General features: G+C 41.4%; 1 protein-coding gene across 11 annotated transcripts in view; it reads left to right on the top strand.

Moving 5' to 3' along the window:
* Window positions 1–10,935: 10,935 nt before the first annotated feature.
* Window positions 10,936–20,237, top strand: part of LOC148651624 (trafficking kinesin-binding protein 1-like) — a 42,713-nt gene continuing 33,411 nt past the window's right edge. For 7 of the 11 annotated variants that reach the window (XM_088602199.1, XM_088602201.1, XM_088602200.1 and 4 more), the window contains exons 1-2: window positions 16,446–16,620; window positions 19,821–20,015. In XM_088602199.1, the coding sequence (XP_088458325.1) occupies window positions 16,461–16,620; window positions 19,821–20,015 (355 nt within the window). In that variant the 5' untranslated portion in view covers window positions 16,446–16,460. Of the gene's footprint in view, window positions 11,214–13,556; window positions 13,623–14,563; window positions 14,888–16,445; window positions 16,621–19,820; window positions 20,016–20,237 lie in introns of those variants that run through there. The other 4 variants (XM_088602207.1, XM_088602208.1, XM_088602211.1 and 1 more) reach the window with 3 other exon arrangements.

The following is a 20,237-nucleotide window of genomic DNA, read 5'->3' on the forward strand; positions in this document are numbered from 1 at the left end:
TTATTTCATTACACAGAAACTCCAGAAGAGTGTATTCAAGACCAGTTTTTCATTTGTGTCCTCCCATCCAGTGGAGTGAGTAAATTCCTCTTGTCTTGCTCATATTTAAATGGAAAGTTCCTTAGGTAACTGCATACATTTTATTTTCTCGGGTTACTGTAGTATTATTTTAAGTATTTTTTGGGAAAATATGAGTCTCAAAATCAGCCAACCTTTGTTACTTTTGTCTGATTTTGAAATAAATAAGAAAAATAATTTGGCTTGTTTTATGACTTTGTTGGGCCAGTCTTTCTTTTCAGCATTGAAGTCAGCTATGCTTTTATTCATCACAGATGAAAGAATACGATGTTTACAGCCCAAACAAATATTTAAGAAAGTTGCATTATTTGAACTTTTGTTTTACTATTCTGTTTCTTAGCTATCCATGCAAAGGCTTTTCAACAGGGGTAAAAGTTTCCTTTAAATTTGAAATAATTATTTTCATTTTGGCTTGAACAACTGTATAACTGCTAGTTATTCGGACTCAACAAAGTTAAATGAAGATTTAATTCAGGTTAGTTGCAGTAATTAGGTGTTGCAATGTTGCCTGTTCAGAAACTGATTAGCTCTGAACAAACACTCTATTTAATCTGAGAGTAGAGATAAACAAGCAAGCAGTGATGGGGTTATCATCGTGGGGCTTTGAATAAAGGCATTATTATTGTTGGTTTTAGAAACAAAAGTAGGCAGATGTTTGTATATGGTTATGTGAATTTGTAGTGCGGACTGCACTGAATTGTCTTGACAAGGCCTAGTGTTGTTTTTAAGGTTTAGTCTCTACTGGTGTTTAGAAATGTGTCCTGCAGGATAATGTAAACTGACAGCGCTGAAACAGAAAAAAAGCCATTGGAAACTGAAGGGCAGAAGCACTAGAGTTCTGCACAGAGCAGTACAGTTGTAGAGGTGTAGGTCAATGAGTGTACGTCTTGTGTAAGTCCTCATGTACCGTCGTGGGTAAAATACAGTACTAATCAAATCAAAATCATATCAAATCAAAGTTTATTTATCAAATGCACAACAATACGGCGTGTAGCAGTAGTTGCTGGCAATGAAATGTCTTTTTCTGCGAGCTCACAAAAATGACAAGAATCACAACAATTCACAAAAACACAAAAATCACAAAATTGAGGTTACATTTTTTAAATTGAATAAAACTCAATGTGAGTAGAGCTGTTGTGTGTCCATGGTGTATGCAATATATACATGTATTGCAGTTATTCTGAATATAGTGAGAATTGTGTGTCCATGTAGCCATTACAGGTGATTTGCTATGGAGCTGCAGGTTGGCTATTTAGCAGTTAATACTAGGTCCATCAATGTAATTCCTGACATTTAAAGTTGAAAGTACTGTAAGAGGATTGCTTCCTATTGTTTTGTTTGACTGAATGGCCTTTGGAAGGAGTTATGTTTCCTTTTCTCAAGGTCATAAAGACGTTGGGAGTTGTTATTTATTGCCTAAACAAAACAACAAAGGGAGAGAGGGTAAACCCTGGATTTTGGGATATTACGCAGGGATAATTAATCATGTCCAGTATGGTTATGGTAACAAAGTCAGTTTTCTCCGATTCTACACTCTAATAATCAAACGGTTTTTTTTAAGGCTCTCGTTGTGCAACAGCAGAAGTAATCCAGAAAAGGGTAAAGAGGAAGAAAAAAGGTTAGCAAATTAATCAAGTAAAAGCAAGAGTATCACTAAATTGTACTGTATATGTACAAGAGGCATATCACTTTTGAATTTGGACAATTTTTTTCACATCAAATGGTATTAATTTCCTACTGTTCTATGTGCAGTATGAATCAGATACGGTGAACTGAATCTTGCAACCTTCAGCAATTATGGCAGCTGAAGACCTGTCCTGATAGGGTTCTTGTGAAAATCAAACCAAAGCTTCCAAGAAGCCTTTTTTTTGGTCTAATTTCTGGGAGACAAAGAAAATTAAACTTCAGGGAGAACAAGGCAGGGCTTTGTTAAAGCAGTTGCTGAGCCCGATGGGAATCTGTCATCGCGGTGTCAGAGCTGAGCCGAGCTCTTTTAATTCTGTAGAGTCCGAGAAAGAGAGAGGACTGATTCGGTCAGGTTTATATCAGACCATTGGTAAAGGAAATACTCGGTGGTTTGTTTCACCTGAACACATTAGCTATTTGAATGAGTAGGAAAATCAATAGGCGATGTTTAGAAGTTAATTTTAAGTTATTAAGCTTCTCCTCTTGCTTCAGCTCTGCAGCTCTGCAGGATAAGAACATTGTTGAGTTTGCACAGAATCTGTGGTGTGGTGCAGCACTCTTAAATATCACAGGCCAGTTTCATACAGTAATGCACCCTGATTAATGACCTACAGTATACATCCCACAGAACTCCTGAAACTTGATAAATTCCCCTCTGTTATATGTCACGTTTGGTAAAGGTTACACGGTCATTTTAGATTTGTTGACTGCATAAATCTGAATCATGTTATTGGTAATATCAATAGTATGGGAATAGTAGGAAAAGGAATTTTGGAAAAAAAGCAAAATATTTTGTATTTTCCCACCATGGTAAACCTAATTTTACTTGGTGAGTATGCTGAGCATCCAATGAAACAAAAGTACCCTACAAAAGTATTGATTCAGCAACATCAAAACCTTTGTTTTTGTTCTACAGTCATGATATTTGTATTAATTAAGATCAATCTTAATTGTTTTGGAAAGCACTGTACTATATAACAGATTCACAAACCTATCAGGTAAAAAAATGTTTTATACAGAAGGTGCACTGATATAGTATGTTAGCGAACTGACCTACTGTAAGTAAACTCATGGTGCTGAAAAGCATTTGTCCTCCCTGTGGGATCTACTGCGAAAGTCATAGGACAGCAGCGTGTGACACTGCACAAGCTGCACACCCATAAAGCTTGCTCTGCACCACGTTTCAGATGCTGTGTTGTGGGACTGTCTCGTTCCCCCCGTAGAGCCTGAGCTGTCTGTAAGGCTCTGTGAGCCCTAGATACCACAGCTTGTCCCGCAGTGAAATGGCCACGTTCTCATCCTGCAAGAGCACCGTCGTTACAAGCTATGCGAGGGATGTGCTCGTGCTGCTGGAGCTTCCTCACGCCGGGCTGAGCCCACGTGAAAGTCAGCAAGTCAGCTTTTTTCTCACAGGTATCTTGTGCTAGATTTACCGATACCTTGAGTATCCTTACATTTCAAAAGATGAAATACCCCCTGTCTCCTTGTATCTGTTGTGCTTGCCATGTTTGCAGTCCAGCGAGAACCCCATGTCTACTGTTAAGGGCTTGGATGTTAAGCAGTGAGTAGGGAGTTGTTTTCTACCCACATGGAAGCTCGGTACAATGTGCCTGATTTCAGTGTTGGTCACTGCTGATTGCACAGCCGGGCTGTGCTTTGGCAGGAATGTACTGAGAATGAGATTGTGAAAGGGAGATGCAGCTTACACGCAGCGGTACAAACAGACCGTCCTTCTTGTGTCAAGCCCATGTGAGAAAACAAACCTCCACGGATTAAATTTGTGGGTTCCGAAGTCGTTAGGCCAGGCAGGCTATCGTAAATATGAAGTAAAAAAAAATTGCCAAATTTTTTTTAATTAAGTAGCCTTCTATCTCATAGCATTAGACACTGTCCGTTTCGTCTCCTCTTCTGGTCTAACACAAACGAATCAGTATACTGTATATGAGAGAAAAAAGCCTTGAACATTTTAATCTCAGATATAATGTGAACAGGTGCTTCTTCAAATTGATCAAAGTCTTTAAGATAATTTAATTATTATACTATTTATACCATGATTTGTGCAAATCAGCAATCTGGTTTTAAGCTTCTGAGTAATGTTTAGGCCTGTGTTGATCACAGCAGAGGATTAGAATTTGTCTTTAGTTAAACATATCAAATTAGTCTTGGAGGTCAAATCATTGTTTTTATTTCTGCAATAAGGAGACTGTTAGCTTGCATGTTTCATTTGAGTAATGCAAAATAATACACAGAGTCCCTACCTAGGATGGTATAATGCAAGGCAAACATTGTGGAAGGTTACCAGACTTATAAAATTAAATGTATTAAATAAAACATGTTGATTTTTTTAATCTTTCTACCTCTAAAAAGGCATTGTTACTCTTGCTTTGTTTTTGATGCAGTTTACGTGTTTATATGGGGGTACGGGTAGGTGTATGTTGTGTGTGTATATGCTATGAATGTACGATTTTATCTGTAAGATGAGCATTTATCATTACTTTCACTGTTTAATGCACAATGTGTAAGCAACTGGCTCTTTTTTTCAGTTCTTTGAATTAAATGTTAGTTTCAGTGGCAATACATTTTGATAACTGTAAGTAATGCTCTCCATGGAAGTCCACGACTATGAAGCCAGATTTGAAGGGTTAAACGTTAAAGATGAATGAGCCGTGGGGTGTTACACTAAGATAGAAATACAATTTTAACTCTCTCTGTCTGATCACCAGGAAGACTGTTTAATGGTAAATTTCATCCTTCATTTTTGTAGTTGTACTTCATCAGTGTTTGATACGGTAAAATAGCTTGGTTACGTCTCTCTTAAATCTGCCAGTTTGTCAGATAAGGCCTGTGTTTCATTTCATATTATTCTGTTACCGTGCCCATTCCCCCAAGAGTCCTGCTGTATGATGTCATTTCCTGGATACTTAGTATACTGAACAATAAACATTCCTGTTGCTGCGTCTGTGAAGAGATCACACCAAGAATGGATTCTATTTTAATCCTTGAGGAAAACTGTTTTTTTGGATTTAATGTTTTGTGTGAGGTTTAGTATGAAAGCAAAAAATCCTCAAAGGAAATTATAAGAAGCACAATATACGTCAAGAAAGATGATGTAATCTGTTTATGAGCTGCAGGGGTGTCTTATACAGCATTTATATTGTACAGAGAGATTTCTGTTTTTGTGTTCCTTTTTAAAAAAACAATAGTCAAAATCTGTGGGCTTAATTCCCTAGACGTTCAAGTAGGTGCCTGAGGGATGCGGGGGCTGCAGAGGAACAGGTAAAGGTGTCCGTGCTGAAAAAGGAAAGACACAGGTGTGTGTGGCACCTGACGAAGGCTCGATAGCCAAAACACTGTGTCTCTTCTCTTTTTTTAGTAGGAATAAACCTGTACCTGTTCCTTTAATTCCCTAGAATGTGTCTCCCACTGCAGGCCAAGCTATGGACATGGCTTTGTATTTAGGACTAGAGGGCGTTATTTTACAGGATGATTCCATCCGACATACGGCATGCTTCATTTGGCCATGTGATCACACCCACTGAACTCCTGTTGCCATGGTGACCGAGAACCTAACAGTCTCTCCAGCAGACTGAGGAGTGAGGAAACACGAGGGCAGCTCAGTCAGGGAGGGAGACAAAACATCTTTCGTAGTAAAGAATACAGAGTTGACACAGCACTATGGTTTATCTGGTTTTCCTTGTGGAATATAATATCTAAATATTATATACTGTAGTTCAGGTGGGGAGCTGCGTCAGCATGCATAGGCAGCAAAGGAACAAGTAATAGGTTTATTCCATGCTGAAAAGAGAAAAATGAAAACGCAATGTTTCGTCTGTGGAAACCGAAGCCCTTACACCCAAAGAAGACTCCACAGCCCTTGATCCCGTTTTCTATAGGTTCATCCACAATAAATACGAAAGTGCGGCTGTAATCTAGCGGTAAGCTTCAGCGATTTGGAAAAAAATGTGCTTGTGGAAATATTATCAGGAGCCTTAGTGGGTGGGGCGATTACAGATAGTTTGGAAAAATGGTGGGAAAGCATTCCTGTTCGGCCCAGTGGTTTTCCAGATATGCTAGTTAGTGTTACCCTGGTTGTACTGCACTTACTGTAACAACAAAGCCCTCAAGACTTCATGAGCGTAGGTTATGTAAATAATTTATTTAACAGATCACATTCAGAGCAGTCTCTATAAACAATAAAAGCTGGCCGTCCCGGAGCAAACGTGGAGGGTATGCTGGGTTACTGTTGCCTGTAAAAGTGTCAAACGGCACCGATCCTCCACCTCTCCCAGGTCAGCCAGGGAATCCTGCCTTTCTCATCCGAGCTCCAGAGCACACCTCCTTGAGGCTCTGTGGCTTCCGCCCCGCTGGCCTGCTATCCAGAGGCATGTTGCGGGGGGGTGGAGATGGCTGGGGGCACATGTTGTGCTACACAGTTTATTTACCTTTCACTGGAGCTCTGACACCGGGGGGAAATACAGTGGCTCTTCCTTCAGTGCTTCGTGTATACAGTAAACAAGAGTGCGCGCAGGTTTAATGGGCCAAAACACGATGCTGGTGATGATGACAGGGCAGTTGCTACTGTAGCTAATGCAGCTCATGGCAAGTAGCATGCATGGTGTGAGTGCTATTTTTAGGCCCGCAGGGGAGGGCTGTGTTCTGCAACACACCGGCGGAGAGCTGCCAGGCACGTGACACAGAAGGCTAGGAGGAACCGGGGTGTTTAGACGGACGCGTGCCTGAGTGTGTCTGTGACTCCTGGGCCTGTGTGGCAGCTCCCAAACAGTGAGAAACAGCAGCTGCTAATTGGTTATGCGGTGCTGTGTTGTGGCTTCACACACCACCCAGGGACAGAGTAAGTAATGCAAGTTATCTGTTGTCCTTGCATTTGCTGTGCTGGGTTCACACTGCAAAGGGAGAATGTGTGCAGGGCTGGTGCTGCATGACTGTCATACCTAGGGCACAATGTCACTTTACTTCTGCTAAATATAGCAGGACGACAGCTGACACCTCTCATCCATGAATTAGAAATCCAGTCACCTTTGTTAGTAGCTGTTGTACAAAGTGGAGAATACAGGCTGTCACTCAAGGTCAGAGGCTTTTAACCTCCAGTCATTGAGTCAAGTTCATTGTGTCGGTGTCTAAATATCAGCTGTCTCTGCTGGCAGTCTTAATCGTTTGCTCTTTTTGTAATTGAATGCTTGAATGAGGTAAGGCAGGAAGAAATGACTTTTGCTCAACATTTCTCATCACACAGGAGACCAGGGTTCAATTTGTCAAAGGAGAGCTGCGCTTTTTTAGGGGATTGTCAACATGGCATCATGCTTATCTGGCCTCTTAGAGCTCCTTGAGCGAGGATCACCAGCACAGGACAAACTGAGTTTACAATTAGGTGTGTTAGCATTGAAAAGATAAGCTGTAGGTATTGGGGGGGGGGAGCGTGTAGGTATTCTGGATGAGAATTTGTTAATAGACGTAAGAGATGAATGATCAAATCGGGGTGAAGTAATTATTGAAATGCTACAGGGATCTTTATTAGGGCTTCTGTTGATCTTGATATTTATCAGTGTTCTAGATTCTGGTATATTGGGTAAGTTATTCCAGTTTGCAGATGATACCAGAATAGTAGGATAATAAACACCGTAGAAGAAGAGAAGAATGAAGAGATTACAATTCAAACACCTGAATGTTGACATTTGAGTGAGAAAAGTGCGTAGGATTATATCCAGATAGCAAAAGCAACTGGAAAACAAAATATGAGATGCTCAGCTCGAATGAGCTTCTTTTGAAAGAGACCAGGGCGATGTATTATTTACGTCTTGAAGATGCAGTATGTGGAGCCACAGTAAAAAGAGCGGACTGCCCTTGGACATGTAAACCCAGGGTTGTTAAAATCGGTCGTGGCTCTAGGAAGACCACATTTAGAATATTGCGGTACATTTTTCATCACAATGTTAAAAAAAAATGAATAACAGCTCTGGGATCAATCTAGAAAAAGGGCTTCAAGCAACTTCCTGTGCTGAGATTCCAAGTATTTAAAGTCTCCAAAGGCACTGAAGGATGAGCAAGCTTTTTTGCATAAACTGTCACAGATGGGTCAGATGGCCTGGCTGGTTTCACCTTCGATGGGAATCTTTCTCATGTTCCTATAAGAAGAGCTGTCTGAGAAGTAACAGTCTGCCATGTTCTTGGTGCATTAGAGTCTTGTGCAATAATAAAGGGAGATTGATTATTTCCGGAACATATTAGAAAAGAGGAGCAACGCAGGCCGAAACGGAGACCCAGTGAAAGAGGTCCAGTAGAATACGGCCCAGATTTGTTCGTCACAGTTGGTGCTTGCCCTGGCAGTGTTTTCAATAACATTGGCTGGGCAGTTAAAGGTTCTCCAAAGAGTGTCAGACCTTCTCAGATGTTTGACTAAAATGCACCTCCTTCACAGGAGGAAGAAAACCATGAGCCTATAAATATTCAGTCGTTATTCACTCAAGCGGGAGTGGGTGGGGGGAAGAGCAAGGAAAAAACATTTATCTCGTTTGGCCTGTTTTTTTTACAAACAACTTAGCAGTGTGGCAGAATCGCAGTCTGGGGGCAGGAAGCAAGGTCAGTGAGAGGTCCTGCCCCTGAGGTGACTGGACACGTCCAAGGAGACCAGTGTGGGAGGGGCACTGGTCAGTATCCCAGAATGCCTCAGCCCAGCGACAGCTCCGCAGAGGTGATGTGAACAGTAGCATTTCCGCCCAGCAGCAATAATCAGTCCAAAACTTCTCAAAAGAGAAGGAGAAGCTGTAGCTTGCCAAGGCCTGGAGCTGAGAAGCTGGCTTTGGTGAAAGCAGAGGCGTTAGTGCAGAGAGTAATTGTCTCGAGTGCCATGTCCCACAATGAGGGATTTAGTAACTCTCTATGTTTTGCAGTTTTTTTTTTCCTGAAAGTGAGTAAATGTACAAGGTAACGCTTATTATATCTACTATTCATCCTTCAGCATAGAGAGGGAAGTAAGTTCACAGCTTAGAACAGTCTTATTGAAGTCAGTTTCTCCACAGAATCTGCATTCAGGGACATATAAGTTAATTTATGGTTCCTATAAATCATCATCATCATCATCACCACCATCATCAGCCTCTGTACCATGTCTTCCTGTTATTATACTTATAGTTTGGCTGTCAGTTTGCACTTCTGTGAAATCCAAGAACAAACAGAAATTTATTTTTGAAAATATGTAAAAAAATACACATTATGGCGCTTTAGGGTTAGATCATTATCTATTGGTTCAAGGGATCAAGAAAAATACATGCTAACAGCAACTGAGGTTGAGTTGATAAAAATGATCATATTTAAAAAAGGCCCATCGAAGCTTGAAATATTGAATAATGAATCTCAACATGTATAGCAATGGTACACTATGCAGTATTTGCTTTACTGTTATCTATTCTTTACAGTATCAAATTATTCATGTACTCTGCACTACACAAATCTACACAAATTAAGAGAACCTTAACAGAAATAACCTTGGGTCATACAATATAGTTTTTTTTAAGGGAGATGTGATTTGGCTGCTCTGCCAGAACCCAGTTCATCCCAATTAGTATTGATCACAATTACAGTGAGAGGCTGCAGCTCCGTCCTCAGCAGTTTTAGGTAATGCCTAAACCCTCCTGCCTTCTTATGTAATGTATTAACACGTTTTTGTTCACCAAAATTGGGCAGTGTGTGTTAAAGAGATTTAATCCAATACATAATATTCTAGTTTGTGTTTCTTCATCAGCATGGAGACGTCCACTGAGAGGGGTCCATGCCTCTGCTGCATGTGACATGAGTTCCTGCACGTATGAACCTTATTTATATTCACACACAATCTCCAGCTTGTGCGTCACGTCACTGCCCATGCAACAGACAGTACGAGTAAAATGATCTCTCCTCCTCCGGTTTCTGAATGAAATAAACTAGACCCTCGTACTGCATGGGATTATATAATCATCGGATCTGTCCACGTGTTTCATATCTGTTGTTGACAAAGCCTCTGTGGAAATAATTCAGTTATCTTTGCTGGCTGTGTTACTGTACAGAATTAAGCATTTTGATTTGTGGTGCTGAATTAAACCGGGAATCAAAATATAACATGATCAAAAGAAAATACTGAATCATTTTACTGTCAGTTCTGTTAAAGGGTAGACTTTTGAGTTTGTGTGGACATAACCTTGAGTCAGGTTTTTCTACATTAGCATACAGCTGGCCTAAATTTCAAGATAATTCCATAATTAATAGAAACATTAATCTGAATAATTTGTTTTTATTGATAAGCCAAAAGTGTAACATTTTGGCATTTGGAACAATTACTTTTATGAAGGACTGTACACATGTTTCAGAGTAAATACTTATTTGTTGTTCTGTCCTATCCTGAAAAGCAATCCTCTGGCATCAATCGCTTTGTGTGCCTTCTCCAGTTAGATGGAGTAATCTGTAGCAATCTTGCTCTCTTCATTTTCATCTGGAATGATCACTTAGTACTATCCAGTACTCTTTAAGGAGCTACACCCTTCCCAGTTAGGTGGGTTTTAAGAGAGGCCATTGCAGTGATTTATGGGTATAAACATTAATTAGCTTTGCCACAGCAAGAATTAATCCAAGGCTGGTAGGTTTGTCTTAATATGCACAAAAAGGTTTCTCTCTTGTAACCTTGAGGTAATTGATATTTATATCCTAATACAAACACCATGTGGTTTCTCAGTCTTACGTTGTCATTATCAAGCACATCAGGTTTGAAAGTGCCGTCGTAAAGATACACACTAACATTAATCTTCTTCAATGACACTTTTTTTTTCTATCTATAACTGCTCTGAGCCGTGCAGCCTGTATGTGCTAGGACTTCGAAACGGTGTGCGTTCCAGAGACCCGCGACGGCGGTCTGCGTCTGGCCGGGCGCTATCGGTCTGCAGCGGAATGTCCTGCAGGTGACTTCCAGCCCAAGCCGCGCCCTCGGCCGTTTACCCAGATGCAGATTCAAATAAGCGGTGCTTGTTTGCCCGTTTTCCACATGTGCGGCACGCAACCATGAGGCGCTGACAGCGTGCTCGCGTCTCGGCCATGCCCCATGTGTGTGTGGTCTGCGAAAGGCTTATTCGCGCTCGTACTGCCAGCGGGCTCGAGTCACCCTTGTGTCCCTCTCCGTGTGCAGATCGCAGCAGGACGTTGGCAGCGCCGGACAGCCGGGGCCACCCCTCCGCCCTCTGGCCCCGCTCATGGCCCTGGGTGCCTCCCTGTGAAAGCTGCCAAGCTGGACTCCACGGCTGTGCACCACAGCACCGCGCCCGCCGCCCGGAGCCCTGCAGAGCCCAGCCCCCGCCCAGCGCCAGCCTGTGGATCGGGCACCCAGGAGGAGCACTATGTAAGCGAGGCAGCCGTACCGGATAGCGCCCCAGACGACCGGGAGTACCGCGATGCCGGGACCATCACTGGTGCGTACTCTTCCTGTGCAGGGTCGAGGGCCGAGGGTCGAGGGCCGAGGGTCGAGGGTCGAGGGCCGAGGGCCGAGCAGCAGGCCGTCGCGAAATGAGCCAGCTCTCGCGTCACGAGGATTGACTCCCGATGACCTAGGGGCGATTGTAGGGAGGTCAGCATGTCGTGGGGCTGGGAGTCAGTGCCAGGGGCCGCAGGGAGAGGAGGCAGGGGACCCCCATGCAGACTGAGGGGTTATCTTCTCTGGAAGCGGGGTGGGATGGCGGAGGGGTGCAGAAAGGCAGCGACCGGCTGCCCACAGTGCCCGCAGCTCTTCAGGGGGAGATGGGAGGATTGTAAATGAAAGCAGAAATTGGCAACCCTCTGTGTTAGAAATCCAGTTTCAGTGAAACCCCAGAAGCCATCGGCGACTGCCGCGGGTTCAGGCCTGTTAGATGCAGCGTGAGGAGCAGTGTGCGGCATCGGAAGAGGCACAGACTGGACCCAAGGCTGACGAGAAGTATCTCGGGAGAGCTGAAAGGCCAGGCCGTAGCACTGTTCTCAGTCCAGGCTGTGTCAGTGTTCAATTCCAGGGGATCAAGACACCATGTTCACATCTGCTGGTGAAATGCAGAGATGGATGTTCGTCTCCGTCTGGCTCTTCCTCATATTTCTGCAGCAGTGAGCTCAAGGTTATTCAAGGTCTGTGAGGAGAGCTGGATCGAGCCAGTGCTGCCCCCTGCAGGGTGAATTCAGCCAAGGGCTGCTTCTTTTTTTTTTTTTGGCTGGCTGCAGTTTTGATGGTTTAAAACTAAATATGAATCTTCTTTAGAAATATTACATCACTATAATCATCTTGCATTCAGATTGTTTTTTTAAATGGAGGGAGAAAGAACAGTTTTTAAATGCTCAGCGTGGTCAGGATGTGTGCAGCCATAAGCAAAGTGATTCATTTGTCCGCTTGTGTTCAGCCTTTGCCTTAGAGGAAGGAAAGGCTTTTCGTTCAGTTGATTGGCCCTTTCTCTGAGAGCTGTCCGCTCGGTGCTCAGTCAAGTCGTGCTGCAAGCTGTTTTGATTATGAGAGAATTTCTGTGGGATATATCTGGTGCACTAGCCTGATTTTCCTGGATTCTTGCAATCCGGATGACTTTGGAAATTAATTCTGATTTTCACACCGTCCTTATTGAATGACTCACATCTTTTCATGTAGTGTCTGCTTGGTGTTTCACCTTCATGATGTCCCTAATCCTGTTCATGAGCAACAGTGTCAATATGGAGATATTACACCACCTTGTGGCTGTGAAATCAAACATCACGTACAGTACAGTTAAACTGTATGCATACTGTATTGTAGGTACGTACCAGCTGTAGTTATCCAATAAATGTAATTTTTTTCCCCGATAGTCTTTCTTCAAGTTTTAATCAATAGAAAAATGAGATTTCCTGTATTGTTATTCATTACAAAGGTTAGTCATTTTGCCTTGGTCTCACCACACAAGTTTCTGTGTGTTACTCCGATGTAAACTATAGTTGCATTCTCTCTAGTTTTTGTCAGTAAATTGTAGAATAAGGTACAGAATTTAAAATCATAGCAGATAGTGAGTACATGACTACAAGCTTTTGGGTGCATCCAGGATTTCTGCTACACAGATGCCCTAAAACTTTGAAGCCCATAAATGGCACCAACATAAGGAATTAAGTCAGGAGTTCAGAGTGATCTTTGCTGCTACCCTGTCATCTTTCTGATGTCTCTTCGATTTCTACACTCTTTGGAATTTCTACACAAAGAAGTAATCTAAGAAGGTCTGTTTTACATAGACTTTTCAAAGTTCTGGGCATTGAAGTCAAAGGGATCTGTGCTGTAAGATGCTAGAGAGCTTGTCAGTATAATCTTTTTAAGTACACTTTTCCAAATTACACGTCCCACCCTTTTAAATAACCCTCATTGTTTTGGTGGGGGGGGGTGAGTAGAGATCACTTGTATTGTACAGTATGTTAAGTTTGTTTTAGATCTATTTTGTCTCTATTAAAAAGCTCATCTTTCCACTCACTTTGGAACAGTGCAGAATATTAGTATTTTAACAACATGTATTTGTCAGTACTCAATAAAAGATACCACATAGATATACGTAACTGAGCTTTAAGGAATAGTGTTACATTTTTTTTTTTCAGATACGCTATCAGCAGGTTAATATAAAAGCTATACACAAACCTGAGCAAGATATGAAATTGGTTGAACATATTTCTAGAAGCTTGTTAATTGTATTTCTATATGGTTTTTACATGCGGTGTTAAATATTAATCCCTGCCACACCATGAGCTTGACACACAATTCATTTAATGAACATTGTGTCAGACTTTGTCCTCTGTGGCAACATGTACAACAGCTGTCAAAAAACAAACAGCTGAAAATTGCTTGACAGTTTCAGGTAAGCTTTACCTTTTTAAAAAACAGCTGTTTTAGGAACACAAAAGACTATAGTGTCTCTGCTGTACCTTGAAGTGTCTGTTAAAGTTCTGTCATTTTTAGATGGACGTAACCTTGAGTTACACAGCTTTGTGGCTTCAGACCCTATTACATAAGGATTCTGATCACAGGCAAAATGCTTTCGTTGAAAAGGTTTTGAAAATGTTCCTATAAACAGTTTATTGTGAGCATTTTGTTTGTTTGTTGCAAGGTGCCAGAAAAATCAATCTGCTTCTTATTACGTTTTTCAGTATTTTATTGCTTTTTAACAGTCTTTCAGAATTTTGTAGATCTCAAGAGGGAATTTAACCTCTGAACAAGCATGTGATTACTTGCTGTTTTTGTAGCATTTGAAAATGTCTTTTATTCCTACATTTACAAAATAGTTATGTATAAAATGGAAAAATGTTAAACTTATGCACATGGTGATTTGGCTGCTCCTACTCGCGGTTTTTATGATTAACATTTGAAAGCATACTGTACATTATTTAGCGTGTTGTTAAGAAGTGATTAAAATCAGTTTCGTATATTTGAAGTTCTTTTTCAGAAATTCATGTGAGGACTGTAGGTTGAAAAACCTACAGCCTTTTAGCTAAAGCTAGAAATGAGCTGTGTTTGTGTTTCTCCCCTTCGGCTCCTCTAGGTACACAAGACTGCCCTTTGAATCAGCCCACAGCTCTGGCCTTTGACTTTCTTGCTATGATGCCCACAGATGCTGCATGTCTTTGTGTTCCTAAAAAGGCCGAAGATGATTGCTGTATTCAAGATGAAAAAGAAAATGCTCATTGTAAACAACACATGCTGCTGCTGAAGGATGGGGTTCAGCATGCATAAATATGACTTTGTGTGGTAGGAGTGTAAGGGACCTTTTGTAAAAGATGAGCATAAAGTTTCTCGAGACTTTATAGTGTTTTGGTACAACTTGAGAATCTCATTATCTGTAAGAAGTGCAGATGTGTAACAGGTTGCATCAATGACTAGTTTCTAATCCCCAGACTTCAGTAACGTTGCATCTGTTGAATTTGCAGAAACATGTAGGCTAAGGGCTGTATGACAGAACGGTCTGCTGGTGAAAATAGGCACAGGTCAAAAGACTAAAACCAAAATGCAATGGAACAAGCAACCCAAACCACACACACCTGTTAAAGATAACGGCAAGTTCTCATCTTTGCACTATGAGTAAGGTGTTGAACAGACAGACTGCAAATCCGGAGAAATAAAGATAAGGTGAGATGGCACATACAGTATGACCAGCTATAACCTCATGAATAACAGCATGGCTCTTGGATGCTGGCTGTGTCAGTCCAGTGAAGCAGGGGAGACATAGATGTAGGTAAAACTATGATGTTATTTCACAGTCCCAGCTCTGAGACGCTGGTCTCTGCATATTAGTGGAACAGACACAACAGAATTTTCAATATGCGTCACTTTCACTTCCAGTGGAGACTTCAGCTGTGATTTTTTTGCCACCAGATAGGAGATTGATTATTTGATGGAATTAAATTGAATCTGATCAATCAATGTGGTGAAAACCAAAGCTACCAAAGCAAGGCTCAGTACTTGGGATTTTAATGTCATATCTTACCAGACAGAGGTGTATTTGCTTAGTTAAAAAATTTATCAATTTTTCTCGGGTAAGAAAAATATTTCTCATTGTTTAAACATTTACGTTCCGCTTTTGATAAAACTTTAAAAAATGTTTTTTTTTTTATTTTACCAGCAGTTTCATGTAGTGTTTCTAAAATTAGATTAGATGTGGAATCTGTTCCTGTTTCCTTATGTTTTTTTTCTTTTCCAAATGCTTTTTCCAGCACGCACGTGCTTCTTAGTTGTCTTCTTGTTTGTATCTACCAAAGCAAGCCTTGCCTAGGCTTTCATCTAAGCTTTTTGCTGTTTCACCGATTGCCAGTTCAGCACTATCTAGCTGGTTGGTGTTGCTATAGTACCCCTGCAGCAACATCAGTGGTCTCCTGAATGACTCTGCGCTCTTTGTCACTTAGCCTAGGCATTCGAATGGATTGACCAGAATTTGCTCATGTTCTGCACTTTCTGTATGGGTCAGTTTTTCCCTGGCAGGACAGGAAGGGAAGGTTGAGTCATATCCATGCTGCAATAATAGGAGATATCTCTTGGATTTCCCCCTACTTGTTTTTTTGTGTAACATATCTTGGGTATAGAAGGGGAATTACTGATAGGAGTCAAGTACAGATGGCAGCATATCAAATCTAAATAACTTGTTTTTCATTTTTATACTTTTTCAGATTGAATACTACAGGCATACTACAGGTGGTAACAGGCAGACAATATTTAGTGAATGAGCATCTGTGATTAAGATGATTAAGAATCCATTACATCTCCCTTTAACTGGGACAAGATGGATTAGGTACACAGCAGCACTAATGCCATTCCTTTTCCCTCCTAGCCAGTGAAGAATTGGCAAAACCAGTCAGACTGAAACCAGCGTTTTCCTCTTCTTTGCTAATAAGCAGCCGATCACCTTTTTACACACTAAAACTACCAGAGATCACACTACAAGTTTGAACTTTTTTCTTTCTGTTTAGAGCCAGCCCATTACTGTAGTCTCTAGATATCTCCAGTGACAGTCACTTCTATTGAAATAGCGTTTCAGAATATCAGTTTAAACCCTTTATGTGCAGTGAATCCATCAGTCATACTATACAGCAAGCATCTAAATAAAAGTGTGTGAGATTTTAGTTTGTGCCGCACTTCTCTCTGTGCGTTTGGAGTGCAGACTGGGTTTGTTAGCTGTGCTGGTTACTGGCGTGACATTAATGAAGCTATGTTTAGTCGGGACACTCACAGCCCATGTGATCCTGGCTGCTCCCAGACATTGCAGGACAGAGTTGCCTCACTGTCCCTGTGCTGTCTGCCCTTTGCTAACACTGGAAAATGTAACTCCTGGAAAGACAAGGCTGGAAAAGGGGGCTTCAGCACCATGAGTGAGTACAGTGGGTTCAGTAGATGGTTTTGCTGTTTGGACTGTAGTTTACTGATTGAGTTGTAAGAGGGTTGACAAACATTTTCATTCGGTTCTCTGTTTTTCTTTTTACTGGAAGGTCATACAAATGACATTTGCTTTACTCCCAGAATGAATGCAATTCAGTGTGTTGTTAAAGAAACAGTACCTAAAAAAGGGAAATAACGCTGTTTAGGAGTTAAAACGCAAGCCAACGGAGTGACTTGGAGGAATGGAAGTGTGCTTTAGTGTTTGAAGCACAAACCTAAACACTAATAAACTGTTTTGCTTTTTTGTTTTCTTTCAGTTATGTAGAACAGTTGGTTTCTTGAAAGTTTGGAGATGGTTATCAAATAACGTTTGTTCTAGGAATGAATTGTCTCAGTACTAAAAAGAAAGTTTTTAGAGAGCCTGTTAGTATGCCGGTGTTTGAGACTTTAAGTTTGAGAAACGACGCTGGAGTAAAAAAGTAATGAGGGACATTATGATAGGACCTTTATAAGGCAGGTCAGAAGTAAATACCTACAGTAAAATCCCAAAATAGCCAATAACCAACACGGACAGTTTAAAGTATGGGTAGTGACAGTATTTTATTCAGGATTTGTTCTCAAGATGTGGCCCTGTCTCACCTACAGAGAAGATGGGGATAAAAACAGCAGGAGCATACGAAAGTGTTCAGTGAAACTCAAGCTAGAATTCCAGGATTTCGTTGTTTAAATTGACACATTTCAGAAGTGCTGTGATCCGTGGGCTTACAGTGCACCTGCAGCTTTAAGGACAGAAGGCATTGGAGGCCTGATTCAGGCCAAGTGCTTTTATAAACCCAGCTGCCCACAGCGCCAGCCTGAGCCCGTTCGCTGCACACGCTGCTTTTCAGATGATCCCTCCTCAGCAGCTGTGCGTCTGGCTGCAAGCCTGACCTGAGAAACCATTGTCGGAGCGGAGTGACTGGCCAGGCCATGCTGGAGGCTCCTGACTTTCAGATATTCATTTATTAATCAGTAACCTACCCTTTGGCAAATCCAGATGCGGTTTATGAGTTTTTCCGTCTCATTTTAGATTCTGGGATTTTCATTTTTATGGAAAATAAACCCAAATCTCAGTGTTTTGGAAATGCAACACATCATAATAAAAAATGTAAAATGATCTGATGAGAGGGGAAAAATGCAATTTAGAATCTGTTTGGGGCTGTTGCCTGCAGTTGCCAAGGGTACAGCCGTTTCTCCTTGTCTCCATGACAACTTGGTTTTTACTTTTCTTCCCGATGTTTGTAGTCCTGCTTTTCACGTGTCAAATGTAGGGAGTGGGTCCTGTCATGCCCTGTGCGTGCCCACAGCTTTATCACAGGATAAGCCTACACACAAGGAGGGCAGGAAAATATTTATGTTTTCATTTATCTCTGGCATCTCAGAATCATAATATAAATATGAAACTGAAAGAATGTTTCCTGGTATTTTTTCACATTTTTCTGTGAAAGGGACTTTGTATTCCTGTCACTCCTGGATTAAATGGGAACTGGAGGCCCTACCTAATGAAACTAGCTGACCCAGTACAGTACTTTATGGCAGCTGTTAGCTCCTAGCTTTCAGGGCAAGGGAACTTCAGCATAAATTAATGGATCTCTAACCTGTGACCGGCAAGTGGATCAGTGCTTTATTCATTGTGGGCTTTAATGTCAGGTTACATCTTAACTGAGCAGACACTGGATTTCCACATCCTTTTTGACTTCTTAACTGAGTTCGTACCACACAAGGACATAAGACTTGCTTTGTCTTGTGGCCGCATATTAGCATTAGTAAACTACATACTACATACTAAGATTACATACAATACGATCAGTAAATGCTAATGAAAGACTTACGTGCTCCTGAATACTGTACTATTATAAGATGTAATTGTAGACTGTGGCATTTTTTTCATTGAATAGATCTAATTTTTCATTTCATCCTGTGTTTTTTAATTTAGCAAAATTGGCGTTATTCTGTTACAGCAATGTGAACAAGTGCACGAAGCAGTTTTTGTATTACCAAAAGTGGTCTCAGGATCATCCAGCAAAGAGGGCAGTTTCTAGTACCCAGAATGCATTGTAGAGGGCATTGCACTTCTGCGCAGCGTATGTGAACAAAATGTGAACTAGATTCTGTTAATGAACAAGGTTTTCTGTGACTAATTTTAATCTCCTGTATTGAAATATTCTCAGTGGCTGTGCCTCACATTTCTTTCCTTCCCTTCTTTGGTTTTTAATATTCTGTCACACACGTGCTTCATGACCTGTGTATAAAGAAGCGTATGTAAAATTAATCTCTTCTATGTATTTTCAACACCAATATCACATATTCTATTGAAGCACACTTTTCTGAGAGTCTAGTAGAAGTTTCTCAGTTTCTCACTTGAATTGCTGGAATTTCTTGTATTAATGAACTTATGTGGTTAAATGTAATAGATTTACATTGAGCCTTCAGGGTTATTATTTAGCTGAAGTGCTGCTCTATGTGTAAATAACTAGCTTTAGAGAGAGAAGTTTCCGTCATTGTATGATGAGTGATTTCTTGTTTGAATAAGAAGGGTAGGGTTCAGATGAGCAGTGAAAGGCTCCCGGCTTCCTGTCCTGTCCAGGGTGTAGTCCTGCCTTGCAAAATGGAGGTTAGTGCTGGTGCCTCACATCTCTTTGGTCCTGGGTTCGATCCAGAACACCCCCCGTGTTCTCCAGCTGCTCTGGGTTCCTCCTGCCCTCCAGGGGCATGCTGGTTAGGATAGTTGGCTTTTCTGAATTTTCCTCGTCTGTGTGCGCGCGCCCCGTGATAGTCTAGTGTCCTGTCTTGTCTGTGCTTCCAGGATAGGCTCCAAGTGGCCATAACCCTTCCCAAGAATGAGCAGGTTTCTGATGATGGGTGGATGGAAGACGTTTAATTTTTGTTTTCCTGTTCCTCGTGTTCTGTTACTGCCGAAACTGAATGAACTGATGCAGTTACTGAAATCTCTGTGTTTAGTGTCACGTTTCCTTGTGTAGAATCCAATCCTCCAAAGCGATGCATTTCCTGGTAATAGGGTCTTCTAACCATGTCATTCTTTCACTGTAGTGTTGGTGTGCCCACTCTCACAAGAACTTGGTGGAACAGTTTTATTTTCTTTCTTTGTCTGTAATCATAACGAATCTTTTGTGCCCTGTGCTTGTCCCTGCAGATGTGTGTAATAGTACGGATCTTCCAGAAGTCGAAATCATCAGTCTACTGGAAGAGCAGCTGCCCCACTACAAGTTAAGAGCTGATACCATATACGGGTATGACCACGACGACTGGCTCCATACCCCCCTCATTTCCCCCGACGCCAATATCGACCTCACCACTGAACAAATAGAGGAGACGTTAAAGTATTTCCGTAAGTTCACTCTTTTCCTTCTCAGACTCTGTTCTGCCAAGTGGTTTCAGAGAGAAATCCAGTACATTGTGTTTTCAGCCAGTTATTAGATCCTGGGTTTCACTTTTTCTTTGGAGTCGGGATCTGAAGTAGGGTTGCCAAAGTTCTCGGCCATGTCTTTGGAATGTGTTATCAATATTGTGCGATTGTAAGTAAAATAAACCTCTGATTTTGAGGGTTTTG

The sequence above is a fragment of the Lepisosteus platostomus genome, chromosome 12, assembly GCF_059453375.1.
Source record: "Lepisosteus platostomus isolate fLepPlt1 chromosome 12, fLepPlt1.hap1, whole genome shotgun sequence".
Classification (NCBI taxonomy): domain Eukaryota; kingdom Metazoa; phylum Chordata; class Actinopteri; order Semionotiformes; family Lepisosteidae; genus Lepisosteus; species Lepisosteus platostomus.